This window comes from Stegostoma tigrinum, chromosome 21 (genome assembly GCF_030684315.1).
Source record: "Stegostoma tigrinum isolate sSteTig4 chromosome 21, sSteTig4.hap1, whole genome shotgun sequence".
Classification (NCBI taxonomy): Eukaryota; Metazoa; Chordata; class Chondrichthyes; order Orectolobiformes; family Stegostomatidae; genus Stegostoma; species Stegostoma tigrinum.
In genome coordinates this window covers 2,939,360-2,954,276 of record NC_081374.1, presented here as the reverse complement: position 1 = coordinate 2,954,276, position 14,917 = coordinate 2,939,360, and the positions used below count along the sequence as shown (strand labels likewise).

The 14,917-nt window shown below is 46.8% G+C and overlaps 1 protein-coding gene across 1 annotated transcript in view; it reads right to left on the bottom strand.

The window, feature by feature from the left end:
* Window positions 1-14,429, bottom strand: part of LOC125462630 (ataxin-7-like protein 1) — a 42,661-nt gene extending 28,232 nt beyond the window's left edge. Inside the window, 6 exon segments of the mRNA XM_048552848.2 lie at window positions 390-709; window positions 2,454-2,670; window positions 5,074-5,178; window positions 5,434-5,496; window positions 14,301-14,405; window positions 14,408-14,429. Of these exon segments, the coding sequence (XP_048408805.1) occupies window positions 390-709; window positions 2,454-2,670; window positions 5,074-5,178; window positions 5,434-5,496; window positions 14,301-14,405; window positions 14,408-14,429 (832 nt within the window).
* Between the last annotated feature and the right edge of the window lie 488 nt (window positions 14,430-14,917).

Here is a 14,917-nt window from a genome sequence, read left to right as displayed (position 1 = left end):
TCCTCTACATTGCCCCCATCACCCACTTCCAGAGAATGAACAGCACAGGGTTAGGTGCAGAGTGAGGCTCCTTCTATACTATCCCCATCAATTATTCCCAGGACAGGGACAACATGGGATTGGATACAGAGTAACACTCTCTCTACACTGTCCCATCAGATTACTCTGTATCTCTCCTATCTGGGAGCACTTTACACCAATCGATGTTTGACTGCAGTTGATACTGTTCCATTCCCAAGGGAAAAATCATCACACACCTCAATCACGAAAATATCAACTGATTAGAACAATCAGCTTTAAATATAACAAATCATTGGGTAAATCCTACTTCCTTTCCTCTACCGTTTGACCCTTACATTAATTCAATAGACATAGTGATGCAAGCTCACCAATAATTCTTCGGTGGATTTTATGGCTGTTTTTCCTGTTACTGAGTGTTGGCTCCTCCAGCACAGGAGACCGCTGCCCTTTACCGTTCTGAATTACCGCAGACGGCTGTAGAGAATCGGCCACCTTCAGGATTGTGCTCGCTGCCATCGCCTTTTTTGCAGAATCAAGGCCGGGAACTGGACTGGGTTTACTGGGAGCCAAAGTAGAATCGGGTGGGGACAAGGAAACAGCTGGGAGCTTGGAGCTCAGCTTGATGCAGGAGCTGTCCGTCTTTCTGAGAGTCGGGATCTTTTCCAGGTTTACCACAGGAACAAATAAGCTGCAGCAGGATAAACATGAAGTTTAATAAATAAATTCTAGGCATCCAGTTCAATCCAAACTTGCTCCCACATGAGCTTCAGCAGTGACTGATTAACAGGTTATTTGGACAAATGGAGCATTGCAATAGGACTCAATACTGCTTCACTCATAGTCCACACACATTCAGTTTCCAGGAGAAGGCCCAATGGCAAGTGAGACTTCCAGAACCTACAGCAAGAGCTCTCCCCATTGCTAACTGAGTAAAGATAATGAATGTGAAACTAGACAGACCAGCAACTCGTCAAGTTTAATTCTCAACTCAGATTTTGGACACAGCGTTGGCCTTCCCCCGTGAGAATTGTAGGCTGGCTTAGGGTTCAAGGCATAAGTTCAACATTTAGGACTGGGTTCAAAGTTAAGGACTGTGGGTTGTGGGTCAACATCTGACAGCCAATTAACAAACATAGCTAGAAAGCAAATGGACTTTGTGGCAAAGATTTACAAAATCACGAGGGGCATGGATAGGGTGAACAGTCAAGTTTTTTTTCCCCCCAGGGTAGGGGAGTGCAAGATTAAAAGGCATAGGTTTAAGGTGAGAGGGGAAAGATTTGAAAGGAACCAAAGGTACAACTTTTTCTCACAGAGGGCGGTGCGTGTATGGAATAAGCTGCTGGAGGAAGTGGTGGGGGCTGGTAAAATTACAACATTTAAAAGACATCTGGATGGGTATATGAATAGGAAGGGTTTAGGGGGATATGGGGCAAGTGGGACTAGATTAATTTAGGATACCTGATCAGCATGGATGAGTTGGAGTAGAGTCTGTTTCCATGATGTACATCTCTATGACTTTATGACTGTACGAGGGCTTGGCCTGCCTGCGATGCCCTACACTTTCAAACCATCAGGCTGTTATTGCCTCCTCCTACATGAAGGTTGAACCACGTGTGCGATTTCCCAAACAGCAAGCTCGAGCCATGAAAGTGTGCCCGAGAAATGAAGAATCCTCGAGGAGAGTGAAGCAGTAAAACTAAAACTATACTGGGTTCATTTTTAAACCTGCTGATTTGCCACTTTAAAATTAACACCCTTTGAGCGAAAGAAAACAATCAACCAGGATTCCCACTCCAAATCAGGATCCAGTGAACCTTGCTTGAATGCTTGTACAAACAACACCAGGTTAAAGTGTGATGCTACCTGCAGTCAAACAGCCAGCTGGAACTCTCGGTCTTGGGATTCACGCCCAGAAGAGCTGATTGAGCTGAGCACAAGATCCTACCAGTTGCGTGTCTGTGCTGACTCTTTGAATAAGTTATCCTGTTATTCCCATGTTATTATTCCTTCCCCTTAGTCCTCATGTTTCAAGTATTTATCTAATCTTCCTTTTGAAAATTAAATCTGCTTTTACTGCCTTTCCAGACAGCACATTTCAAATCATAAATTGCTGCATGGAAGAAAAAGGTCTCTTAATCTTCTGGCAATTACCTTCAACCTGTGTCCTCTGGTTGTCGACCCCTTTTACTGCTGGAAGGAGCTCCCCTCCCTGTCTAGTCCATCACAATACTTCATAATTCTCAATACCTCCAACAAACCTCTCCTTAACATTCTCTGCTCCAAGGGGAATAACCCCAACTTTCTCCATCTCTCCACAGAGCTGAAATCATTTATTTCTGAGTAGAGCAGTTGCTATCCTTCTCTAAGTTTGAATGAAGATATTTCTCTCCTCTCGCTCTACATAATCACAGTCAAAAGTATAATCAAATTACCAGAGATTTTCTTTTGGTCCCTTTGAAGGCACGTCTAACTGTAGCACCTTGCTACCAGGGCTCTGTAGCTTCTCTTTGGAGGAACTGGTGCCATGGTTAGCGGTCACAGTAGTTTGGACACTGTTATATCGCGATTTCTGCAGGACAATAGAGTTTGGGGAATTCAAGGCAGGAGGTCTTCGTGCTGACAGTTTGCTCAGAGACCCATGTCTTCTCTCTGAAAATAGTCCGAGTTATTTAGATTCCTTGGCTTGATATCAAACACACAACATACAATCTGAAGAACCAGTGTTCACATCCTGCTATTCCCGTTGCTAGGCTCAGTGGTAGCACCTTCTCACCTCTTAGACAGAAGGGCCCAAGGCTGGGGGACTGTCTCACCATTCGAGGTACTATCTTTCAGATATGGCATCAAATAGAGACCTCTATCAGCTCTCTTAGGTGGGCATAAAAGATCCCAGAAGAGCAGGAGTATTCCTTTTGTTGTCCTTGTCAACATTTATCCCATCACAAAACTAAATTACTTGGTCATTTATTTGACTGGGGTTTGTGAGAGCTTGCTGTGCACTTTCTGCATTTCAACAGAAGCCACACTTCATTGACTGTAATATGCTATCATGACATTTTGAATGGCATTACAGAAATAAAAGTCATCATTTCATAACGTATCTGAAATTGAAAGGCTGGTATCAGTAAAAGTATTTTTTTCTGTATTCATTCATTGGATGATGGCATTGCTGGTCAGACAACGTTTACTGCCCATCCCTAAGGGCAGTTAAGAGTCAATCACATTGTTGTGGGTCTGGAGTCACACGTAGGCGAGAGCAAGTAAAGATGGCAGTTTCCTTCCCTAAAGGACATGAGTAAATCAGATGCGTTTTATCAGCAATTGACAATGGATTCACGGTAATCAGTAGATTCTTAATTCCAAGTATTTATTGAATTCAAATTCCACCATCTGCCATGGCAGGATTTGAACCTGGGTCCCCAGAACATCACCCGAGTCTCTGGATTAACAGTCCAGCAAAAATACCACTAGGCCATCACCTCCCACCGATGTGGAGCCATTGGACCAATACTCTTTAGGTAAGGAAACCCGGTCAATACATATGACTGTGGTCCCATATTGGCATGGTTAATGCTTAACAAACTCTGAAGCATCTGAACAAGCCACTCATTTCAACAATTTGAATCTATATAGCATCCCAAAACAGGAAAAGGCCCAAACAGCTACACACGGGTACACTAAAATTAACAAAAGCAAAACTGTGTAGATGCTGGAAGTTTGAAATAAATACAGAATGAGCTGGAGAAATTCAGCAGGTCTGGCAGCATCTTTGGAGAGAGAAGAAGAGATAATGTTTTGTATCTGGTGTGGCTCTTCAAAACTCCAAGATGGAGACGGGTGATGTCACAGAGGTGAAAGGAGGCATCCTGATGAAGGGTCAGTGACTCAAAACATCAACTTCCTTCTTTCTCCACAGATGCTGCCAGACCTGCTGAGTGTCTCCAGCTATTTCTGTTTGTGCTTGTGAAAGTAGGAAGTCTTGCTGACAGTACAGAGAAGCACCAGGTTCAATACCAATGCTCTGCATTGACTGGTGGCAAGTCTATAACTGGTTAAACTGCAACAGTAGCCTGGCATACACAGAGCTCTCGGTCCTCTCTGGTTGTTTGGACATTGCTAACTGGATAACGGATGCATTCTTGGCTGAAGAGGGGGGCGTGATGTGATGGCTTGGTGGTATTATTACCAGACTACTAATCGAGGGACCCTGGGACTGTTGTGGGGACCTAGGTTCAAATCCTGATGGCAGATAGTGGAATTTGAATTCAATAAAAATCTGGAACAGATCAACCGTTGATAGTTGGTAAAAATCCATCCGGTTCACTAATGTCCTTTCAGAAAGGAAGCGTTATCCTTACTTGGTCTGGTCTACATGCCATTGCAGAACCACAGCAACATGGCTAACACTTAACTGCCCTCTGAGTAGTTAGGGATACGCAATAAATGCCAGACTAACCAGCAACACCCACGTTCTGTGAATGAATTTTTTTAACAGTGTGTTGGATACAGACAAGCTCTACCTCAGTGGATCTATCACCAGGCTGGAGACTTTTGCCAGCCAGGTTTCTGCACATTTGCATTAAAATATGTTTTCAAATCACTTTTGAATACGGTCAAAGTCAGAGAGCTAAATAATTTCAGCACTCAAGCTAATAGGGCATGTACAGCAAAGGTTTAGATACAGTGTAAAGCTTACTCTACACTGCCCCATCAAACACCACCAGGCCAGAGACAGCTTGGAGTTAGATATATAATAAAGCTCCCTCAAATGTGTCTCTACCAAACACTCTCAGGATGGGCATAGCACAGGATTAGATTCAGACTAAAGCTCCCTTCACTCTACACTGCCCGCATTGTATACTCCCAGAGCAAGGGAACAGTAGCTGAAAGGCAAAGTGAGTCCAAAGATGATGCTGACGTAACCTTTCTCAATCTCAAGAGTTTGTGTGCTAGCTGAATAAGTTTAAGACAGCATTTCCCAGCAGTATCCAATCCACTTTTGTTTCCTTTGGAAAAAAAGACCCAAAGATACCAAGACACAAAGTGACTTACCAGAGTGCATCTGGAATGCCTGAGGTTTAACTACTTGTCCACATTGGTTACAAACCACAAGGAAGAACTCATCATGGGCTGGACAATGACCAAAGATCGGCATATCTGAAATAGAGAGGAAGTTAGCTAGTGTGCGCACACAAGTTGGAATTGCACAAAGAAAGCTGGGAATAGGGGAGTAAGGCAAGGGGTAAATATGATCTCAATACCTGTTTCATACCTGCATTCTGCATCTCCCAACCCCAACCCATAAACACTCCAGAGCACTCCCCAGCCCTGGTGATATTGGGAATTTCAAATCATTCAGACCGAAGTAACTGTGGCTGCTTTCAGTCCTTCATATCCATCCCACTACCTTACCTTCTCTAATGAGCCTCATTGTTTCAATCTTCTTTCTCACATCTTTGCCACTGTCCTCTGATTCTGTAGAAGTGAAAGAAAATATGTTCAGTCACAACACTCAAAGCAATCTCCCCAAATCAAACGAAAAAACTGTAGTGCAGTGAAAGAAACCAATCAACTCTATCTCCTTGCTAACACACCAGCCCCTTTGGTATAATTATAAGCTCATCTTGCATTTGCACAGCACAGGAGGTGGCCATTTGACCCATCATGCTCATGCTAACTCTTTGAAAACTCTTTTAATTAGTCTTACTTCTCTGTTCTGGAAAATATTTACCTCTTTGCCCTGGTTCATTAACTAATCTTTTTCTAGGGTTTATTCTATCGAACATCATAAAATTAAGAGAACCTCTTAAATCTTTGCTTAACTTACTCTGATTTAAGGAGAACAACTCCATCTTCCTCAGTCTCTCTGCATTACTGGAGTTCTGAGTCCTTGGTACAGTTCCAGTAAATCTCTTCTGCACCTCCTCTAACTTCCTTCCTGAAGTCTGTGCCCAGAATTGGACACTTCACTCCAACTAAGGCTGAATCAGTGGTTTTCAAGTTTTTATATAACTTTCTTGCTTTTGTACTACCTCTTGCGTCTACAAAGCCAAGAATACCATACAGGCTTTTAAACAATCTCTCAACCTGTCTTGTCACCTTTGAAAATCTGTATATATCCAGCCGCAGCTGCGCCCCCTGCCAATTTATACTATTTAGTTTAGCTTGCTTCTGCTCATTCTTCCCACTAAAATGGATCACTTCACACTTTGCCACATTAAACTAAAGTTGCCATGTGTCTGCTCATTTCACCAGTTTGCATCCACCTCCAGTCTGTGTGTAATCACCTCTGTGTGTTTCTGGTCAACTGCATGCTTCAAGACTACGCCCCATACAATACTGACCTGGATTTAGGTACATAATCAAAAACAGCAGTGGTTGTAATAGTGTTAAACATTACTCCCTGCTTTCTGCCTCTTAGCCGATCTTGTATCCAGGCTGTCACTGCCCCTTTAAGCTCATGGGCTTTGATTTGCTAATAAATCCATTATGTGGTATGATGTAATCCTGGCTGACAATCTGGGAATGCTGGGTTTGAACCCTTCAGCACAATGAACAATCCGTTTAGGTGTTAAATTCATGACCCTATAACAGAGGCAAGAGTTATAACTGAGCCATGACCTGCACAGTAAGTGTACAGCACTGTGTACAGCAGGACTAAAACTATATTCACTTCAAACTCCGGAATTCAAGGCTTTAACTTTACGCTGCTAAAGCTTTCTCAAATTAATTGTGATCTCTGGATTCCTATCCTGGTTAGGTTACCGACCATATTTTCCACAGCTTGTAACGTGTTAGTGCGCTCCTAACGCCAACTTATACAGAAAATATGCTTCTCAAATCAGAAACAGTTAACTGAAACATTTTTCAAAGTTAAAATTACCAACGCACAGCAAAGCCGAATTTTGAAAATCAAATATAATATTGAAATGACAAAAACCCTAATTGTTGCAAGCTCCTGTCCCACTTATTACGTGAAGACTATTAAGATAAATATTCTAACCCAATCACCAACTGACCAGACCACAACAGATTCAAGCGCAAAAGGAGAATTGCTTTCTGCTTCTGAACACAGCTCTGTGCATGAAATTCACTTCCATCCTCCACAGGCACCAGCTCCCCTCCTCTAAACCCATTTTCCCAGTCCCTCATGTTCAGTCTGGGCTGAGAAGCCTCCTGAGGTCAAATAGCCAGGCTGCAAGGATAATGTTAGGAAGGTGTCACTTTCCCAAACAGTCATTCTTGAAGTGGGAGATTTGAGAGGAAATGTTGGCAGGACATTCCAAGAGGAGGGGTGGAAAGAAGAAGGATTTTCATTCCTACCGTGCCTTTCACAAGATACTTCACAACCAATGGAGTACTTTTTAACAAGTGTGATCATAGCAGTTAAATAGCACACAGTAAGGTCCCACAAACAGCAATACAGTGATGGCCAGACAATCTGCTTGATTGTGATATAAATGTCTAGCAAGCCATGGAGCTGAGCAGAACTTCCCTCCTCTTCAAAACAGTGCCATGAGGTCTTTGTATACATCCAGAAAGAGAGGTGGGATTTGCTGTAACATCTCATCTCAAAATAATGCTGTACTCCTTCAACTCTGCACAGTGACTGTCAGACTGAAGTTTCCGGAGGTGAGGACTTTTTTTTAAATTCATTCACAGGATGAGGGCATCACTGGCCAGGCAGCATTTATTGCCCATCCCTAATTGTTAAGAGTCAACCACTTTACTGTGTGTCTGCAGTCACATGTAGGCCAGACCAGGTAAGGATGGCAATTTCCTTCCCTAAAGGCCATTAGTGAATCAGATGGGTTTTCCCGACATCATTAGATTCTTAATTCCAGATTATTGTTGAATTCAAACTCCCCATGTGCCGTGGCCAGATTTGAACCCAGGTGCCCAGAGCGTTATCTGGATCTCTAGGTTAACAGTCCAGTGATAAGACCACCTGGCCACGGCCTCCCCAACTGATGTTGTTACAATAACAACATTGGTTTACCTTATAAAATCTTCCCCAGGCACTTCACAAGAAAGCTATGAGACAAAATGTAAGGACTGAATTACATATTAAAACAGCAGAGAGAGGTGAAAGTGCTAAGAGGTTTATGGAAAGAAGTACATAATCCAGGATCCAGGCAGCTGAAGGCACAGTGATCAAAGGTGGAGAAATGGCAAATGGCAGATGGTTGAGAGGTGGTGACCTCAGCTAGAACTGGCACGGTGGCTCAGTGGTTAGCATCTGCTGCCTCACAGCGCCAGGGACCCAGGTTCAATTCCACGCTCAGGTAACTGTCTGTGTGGAGTTTGCACATTCTCCCCGTGTCTGTGTAGGTTTCCTCCAGGTACTCCGGGTTCCTCCCACTGTCCAAAGATGTACAGGTTGGGTGGATGGGGAATGCAAGGTCATGGGGTTAGGGTAGGATGCTCTTCAGAGGGGTGGTGCAGACTTGATGGGCTTTATGGCCTCTTTCTGCACGGCAGGGATTCTATAACTCAAAATGACAAACTGAATCCTGGCTAAAAGCAAATGCTTTTTATCGTAAAGGTTTTTGCTCTTGGTTCACACCAGGTCTACCTCATATAGTATAGTCAAAGGGAGGAGATCAAAAGGAGAATGAATTAAACGCAGCAACAGAATCATCCCCAGCTGCCCTCATTCACCTCCTGGGGCCAATCTGAATAGGAAGCTAAAGGGTGCAGCATGTTTGAGTTGATAGGGTTGTAAAGAAGGCATATGGTGTGTTGGCTTTCATTAGCAGGGGAATTCAGCATAACAGTCACAAGGTTATGCTTAAACTCTATAAAACCCTGGTTAGCCCACACTTGGAATATTGCGTTCAGTTCTGGTTGCCTCATTATAGGAAAGATGTGGAAGCTTTAGAGCAGGTGCAGAGGAGATTTATCAGGATGTTGCCTGGACTGGAGAACAGGTCTTACGAGGAAAGGTTGAGGGAGCTAGGGCTTTTCTCATTGGAGCAAAGAAGGATGAGAAGTGACTTGATAAAGGTGTACAATATAATGAGAGGCATAGATAGAGTGGATACCCAGAGACTTTTTCCCAGGGTGGAAATGGTTATTACGAGGGGACATAATTTTAAGGTGATGATGGAGGAGTACGGGAGATGTCAGAGGTAGGCTCCTTACACAGAGTGTGGCAGGTGTGTGGAATGTGCTGCCGGTAGTGGTAGTGCAATCAGATACATTAGGGACTTTTAAGCAACTCTTGGATCGGCTCATGGATGATAGTAAAATGTAGGGTACGCAGGGCAGATTAATTTTAGTAGGATAATAGGTCGGCAACAACATCTTGGACCAAAAGGCCTGTAATTGTGCTCTACTGTTCTATGTTTCTGTTGTCTCTGTGGGGAGGCCATCTGCGATCAAACCTGAACCACCAGCTTCAGCAGCTGGTGGAAATACATTATTTCCCCTTTCAGCTTCTATTGGATGGTTTTAACGTAACAGACAGCAATGCAGGCAACACTCACGCTGGGTCACCCACAGAAACAGGGTTCACACTTGAGGGAAACATTCTTTGACTTGTATAGTTAATGTCTCAAACGCATAAATCATCCCCTCTAATTATTCGTGCAGCGTGCGATAAAAGACCTGTCCCGAACAGTACTGTACCCCAGTGTTATACAGCGACCATCCCGACCCCACCGGTACTGTACCCCAGTGTTATATAGCGACAAACCCGTTCCCCCCCGGTACGGTACCCCAGTGTTATACAGTGGCAGACCTGTCCCCCACCGGTACTGTACCCCAGTGTTATACAGTGACAGACCTGTCCCCACCGGTACTGTACCCCAGTGTTATACAGCAACAGACCCGTCCTCACCGGTACTGTACCCCAGTGTTATACAGTGACAGACCCTGTCCCCACCGGTACTGTACCCCAGTGTTATACAGTGACAGACCTGTCCCCACCGGTACTGTACCCCAGCAGTAACTAGCAGCAGCGTGACATTGTGTTACTGAGGTGCCACTGTTATGGCACACTAAAAACCAAACCAATAGGAAAATCCTGTCGGGTGCCCGTGACAAAGAAGAAACTTTGCTGAGTGCTGGAGAGGGCTGCTTAAGAGGTACAGAGGGAGAATGGCACAGGTTCCCCAATGTGATAACCGAGGTCTAACAAGTCTTATAGAAGTGGTGCTGAACTTGTAATGCCCCCATTAGTAAGGCCCAGGATACTGGATACTCGGTCTGTCCAAGTGTGTCGTTAATGTTTTTACAAAGGTAATGCAAATCAATAGATAACAAACCTTCATTTCATCTTAAAAAGTGACGTTTCCAAACAAAATTTCAACTCCTAAAACTTGTGAAAATTATTCATCAAAATAAAAGCGAGGTATTGGTCTTTCGATCCTTAAACCTGAACATTCTAAATACAGGCGCCCGAAGGGTAAAAGACAGATGAGGCGATAATTTCTTTGGTTACTGATTAAAACAAAACCAGGTGAAGGTGCTCTTCCCCAGGCAGAAAGGCTTTGCATGCTCCAGAAAGCCCAGGTTTCTAGCTAACCTACTAAACTGCAATTTACTTGCATTTTTATTTGATCCATTGAATCTCAATCCGATGTTAATTATTTAATAAAAAATATGCTTTAAAAATTTTGTTACAAATGTGAAACCTGTGAAATTCAGACCTCTGAATGGAGTACGGTGTGAGGGACAGATGTATAGCCATCAACAGTTAGAATTAGGTGAGTTGAGCAGATTTTGAAAATGTGTCTGTGTTCTCAGTGGAAGGCAGTGTTTTTTTCAATGGATTTGAAATATCCATTGCTTTAGATCTCTCTTTAGCTGCTATAATCATTATAAATACAAGTAAATATGATGTTGTTAACACAGCCACATTAGGGGCATTTAAACAGTCCTTGGATAAGCAGATGGATAACGATGGGATAGTGTAGGGGAAGGGGCTTAGATTAGTTCACAGGTCGGTGCAACATCGAGGGCCGAAGGGCCTGTTCTGTGCTGTATTGTTCTATGTTCTATGTTCATGGGCAACTCAGCTGTAAAAAGTAGGTGCGCTGTGGAACTGTTTGTCTCAATGAAGTGTGCCATGTTCCTGAGATGATTGGGAACCACTGTTCTACGTGTGCATCCGGGCCTTTGGATCAGTCACCCAAACTGAGCCACTATTCCCACGCTGACCTCAGCCACATTTGATTTCCACTGAAACTCAGTATAAGCCCAAGGAGCAGCATCTCATCTTCCAATGAGGCACAGTACACCCCTCCAGACTCAACATCGAGTTCAATAATTTCAGATGATAACCACTCTCCTCTGTTCTTTCATATAGCCTTTGGTGGTGATGTTTCTTTACTTCCTCTAGACACATCTTTTGCCGTGACTGAAAAATGTTAGAGACATAACAACTTTTAATAAAGTGCAGCGGCAGGCAAAGCAGAGTGAAGAACAAAATGGAAGGTGTAAGACAGACAGGGAGAATGGTGTCAGGCAATGTGGAATGATAACGAGAGAAGTAAAAAAATCAAAGATGAGTCTGGAGGAATCTTCACTGACAACCAGTATCAAAGAGGAAAGGAGCTGTGGGTACGGTCTGATATTATTAAAATCGTTATCAAGTCTGGTTAGGTCAAATTACTGAAAATTTTGTTGCTCAAGCTCATGTTCCTCTTCACTGGCACAGCGCAGGGACTGGTGACGGAGGGTCCAAGGAGGAGTGGGCTAGACTATTTGGTTTGTGCATGGGAAATCGAGTTTCTCAAACTTGTTTGAGTTTTTTGAAGACATGACCAAAAAGATGGATGGGTACAGAGCAGCTGACATTGTCTACCTGGGCATCAGTAAAAGCTTTGACAAGGTTCCACATTGTAGATTGATTAGTAAAGTTAGATCACATGGAGCTCAGGGAGAGCTTGCCAATCGGATACAAAATTGACTTAGCAGTAGCAGACAGATGGTGGTGGTGGAGGGTTGATTTTTGGACTGAAAGCCTGTGAGCAGTGCTCTTCCACAAGAATTGGAGCTGGGTCCACTACTGTTTGTCGTACATAGAAATAATTTGGATGAAAATTCAGGAAGCATGGTTAGTAAGTTTGTGCAAGACACTGAAACTGGTCGCGTAGTGGACAGCAAAGAAGGTTATCTAAGATTACAAAAGGGATTTTGATCCAATGGGGAGGGAATGGCCAAGTGGAATTATCACTGAACTGTTAATCCGGAGTCACAGGTAATGTTCTGGGTTCCAGGTTCGAATCCCACCACAGCAAATGGTGGAATTTTAATTAAATATCTGGAATTAAAAGTCTAACAATGACCTTGAATCCATTGTCGACTGTCAGGAAAAGCCCATCTGGTCCACTAATGCCCTTCCCTACCCGATCCGGCCTTCAAGTGACTCCAGACCCACAGCAATGTAGCTGACTCTTAACTGGTCTCTGGGCGATTAGGGATGGGCAATATATGCTGGCCTGGCCATCAACATCCTCATCCCACGAATGATTTTTTTTTTCAAATTGGGCCAACGGACTGAGGAGCAGCAGGAGGAATTTAATTTAGATAAATGTGAAATATTGCATTTTGGCAAGACAGAAACGGCAGGATTTATGCACTTAAAGGCAGGGCTCTGGGGAGTGTTGCCAAAGAGACCAAGGAGTGCTCATGCATTATTCCATGAAAGAGTCGTCGCAGATAGACAGGGTGGTGAAAGCAGAGTTTGGCACGCCTGCTTTCATTGATCAGAACATTGATTATAGGAGTTGGGATGTCATGTTGCGGCTGTACAGGATATTGGTGAGGCCACTTTTGGAATACTGCGTACAATTCCGGTTGTCCTTCTATAGGAAGGATGTTGTTAAACTTGAGAGTGTTTGAGCTAAAGGGAGAGGCTGAATAGATCCAAAACTGGACGACATAGGTTTAAGGCAAGAGGGGAAAGATTTGAAAGGGACTTAATGGGCAAGTTTTTTTCACACAGTGCTTGTGTATATGTATTAAGCTGCAGAGGAAGTGGTGGAGGTTGGTACAATTACATTTAAAAGGCACTTGGATGGGTATATGGATAAGAACGGTTTAGAGGGATATGGGCCAAATGCTGGCAAATGGGACTAGATCACAGCAGAATGTCTGGTCGGCGCAGATGAGTTGGACTGAAGGGTCTGTTTCCATGTTGTGTGATACAAAGGTGAGATGGTGATCACAAGAACCCTGATGAAGGCCAACCTGACCCACCCAGTTGTACGTCCCCGCGATAGCACAGCCTAAACATCCCAGTGTTAGGATCCCACGGAAGTCCAGCCCTTTTCCGCCGGGCGCTAGGACCCTGCGGAAGCCCGGCTCCCCGCCGCCGGGCGCTAGGACCCTGCGGAAGCCCGGCTCCCCGCCGCCGGGCGCTAGGACCCTGCGGAAGCCCGGCTCCCCGCCGCCGGGCGCTAGGACCCTGCGGAAGCCCGGCTCCCCGCCGCCGGGCGCTAGGACCCTGCGGAAGCCCGGCTCCCCGCCGCCGGGCGCTAGGACCCTGCGGTAGCCCGGCTCCCCGGCGCTAGGACCCTGCGGAAGCCCGGCTCCCCGCCGCCGGGCGCTAGGACCCTGCGGAAGCCCGGCTCCCCGCCGCCGGGCGCTAGGACCCTGCGGAAGCCCGGCTCCGCGCCGCCGGGCGCTAGGACCCTGCGGAAGCCCGGCTCCCCGCCGCCGGGCGCTAGGACCCTGCGGTAGCCCGGCTCCCCGCCGCCGGGCGCTAGGACCCTGCGGAAGCCCGGCTCCCCGGCGCTAGGACCCTGCGGAAGCCCGGCTCCCCGCCGCCGGGCGCTAGGACACTGCGGACGCCCGGCTCCCCGCCGCCGGGCGCTAGGACCCTGCGGACGCCCGGCTCCCCGTCGCCCGGCGCTATGACCCTGCGGAAGCCCGGCTCCCCGCCGACGGGCGCTAGGACCCTGCGGAAGCCCGGCTCCCCGGCGCTAGGACCCCGCGGAAGCCCGGCTCCCCGGCGCTAGGACCCCGCGGAAGCCCGGCTCCCCGCCGCCCGGCGCTAGGACCCTGCGGAAGCCCAGCGCCCCGGCGCTAGGACCCTGCGGAAGCCCGGCTCTCCGCCGCCCGGCGCTAGGACCCTGCGGAAGCCCAGCCCCCTGCCGCCCGGTGCCGGGAGCCGGCGGCACTAGGACCCGCCGCCCTCTGGGCGGGAGGAGGCCGGCCGCAGGTTGTCCGTTCAGACCGTTTCCCTGGCGCTCGCTGCTGAACCGTTAAAGGCCCCATAGCCTCCCCGAGCTGGACGAGCGCCTCCCCCACCGTGTACCGAACACACTCACCGTCCGACAGCCGCAGCGCTTCCGCCCGCTCGATCCAGCTGCTCCAAGACTGGCCCACGAACGCCTCGGGACTCGGGAGCCTGCGCTCCGAGGCCGCCATCATCTCCCCGCGCGCTCCCGAGCCGCCATCACCGCGCGCGCGCCCGCCACGCTGCGTCTTCACCGCGTCTGCGTGCGGGGGGAGGGGCGAGGCCGGGTCTCGGCAGCTAGTCCTCCCCGCCGCTAGGGGCGCGCCTCTCCCCATGCAACACCGGCATTTCCTTCTCCCCGCCGCTAGAGGGAGCGCCCCAGTACTTCCACCTCACCGCCGCCAGAGGGAGCGCCCCAGTACTTCCACCACTCCGCCGCGAGAGGGCGCGCTGCCCCGCCATATTCCTGCTCCGCGCCGTTAGGGGGAGCCAGAGAGGTTGCCTGCACCTACTGGATACTGTCAGCAGAGGGCGTGCCAGCAGACAAATCATCTCAATGAAACAACTAAACTGCACCTTAACAGGGCTGGAACTAACGTGTATTTACTAGTATAAAACAAACTCATGGCGCTAACCACTGTGCGACTGTTACATGGAATTAATAAAGCTGAAACTAGAAGTAATGCATTAATTAGCCTGATTTTTTAC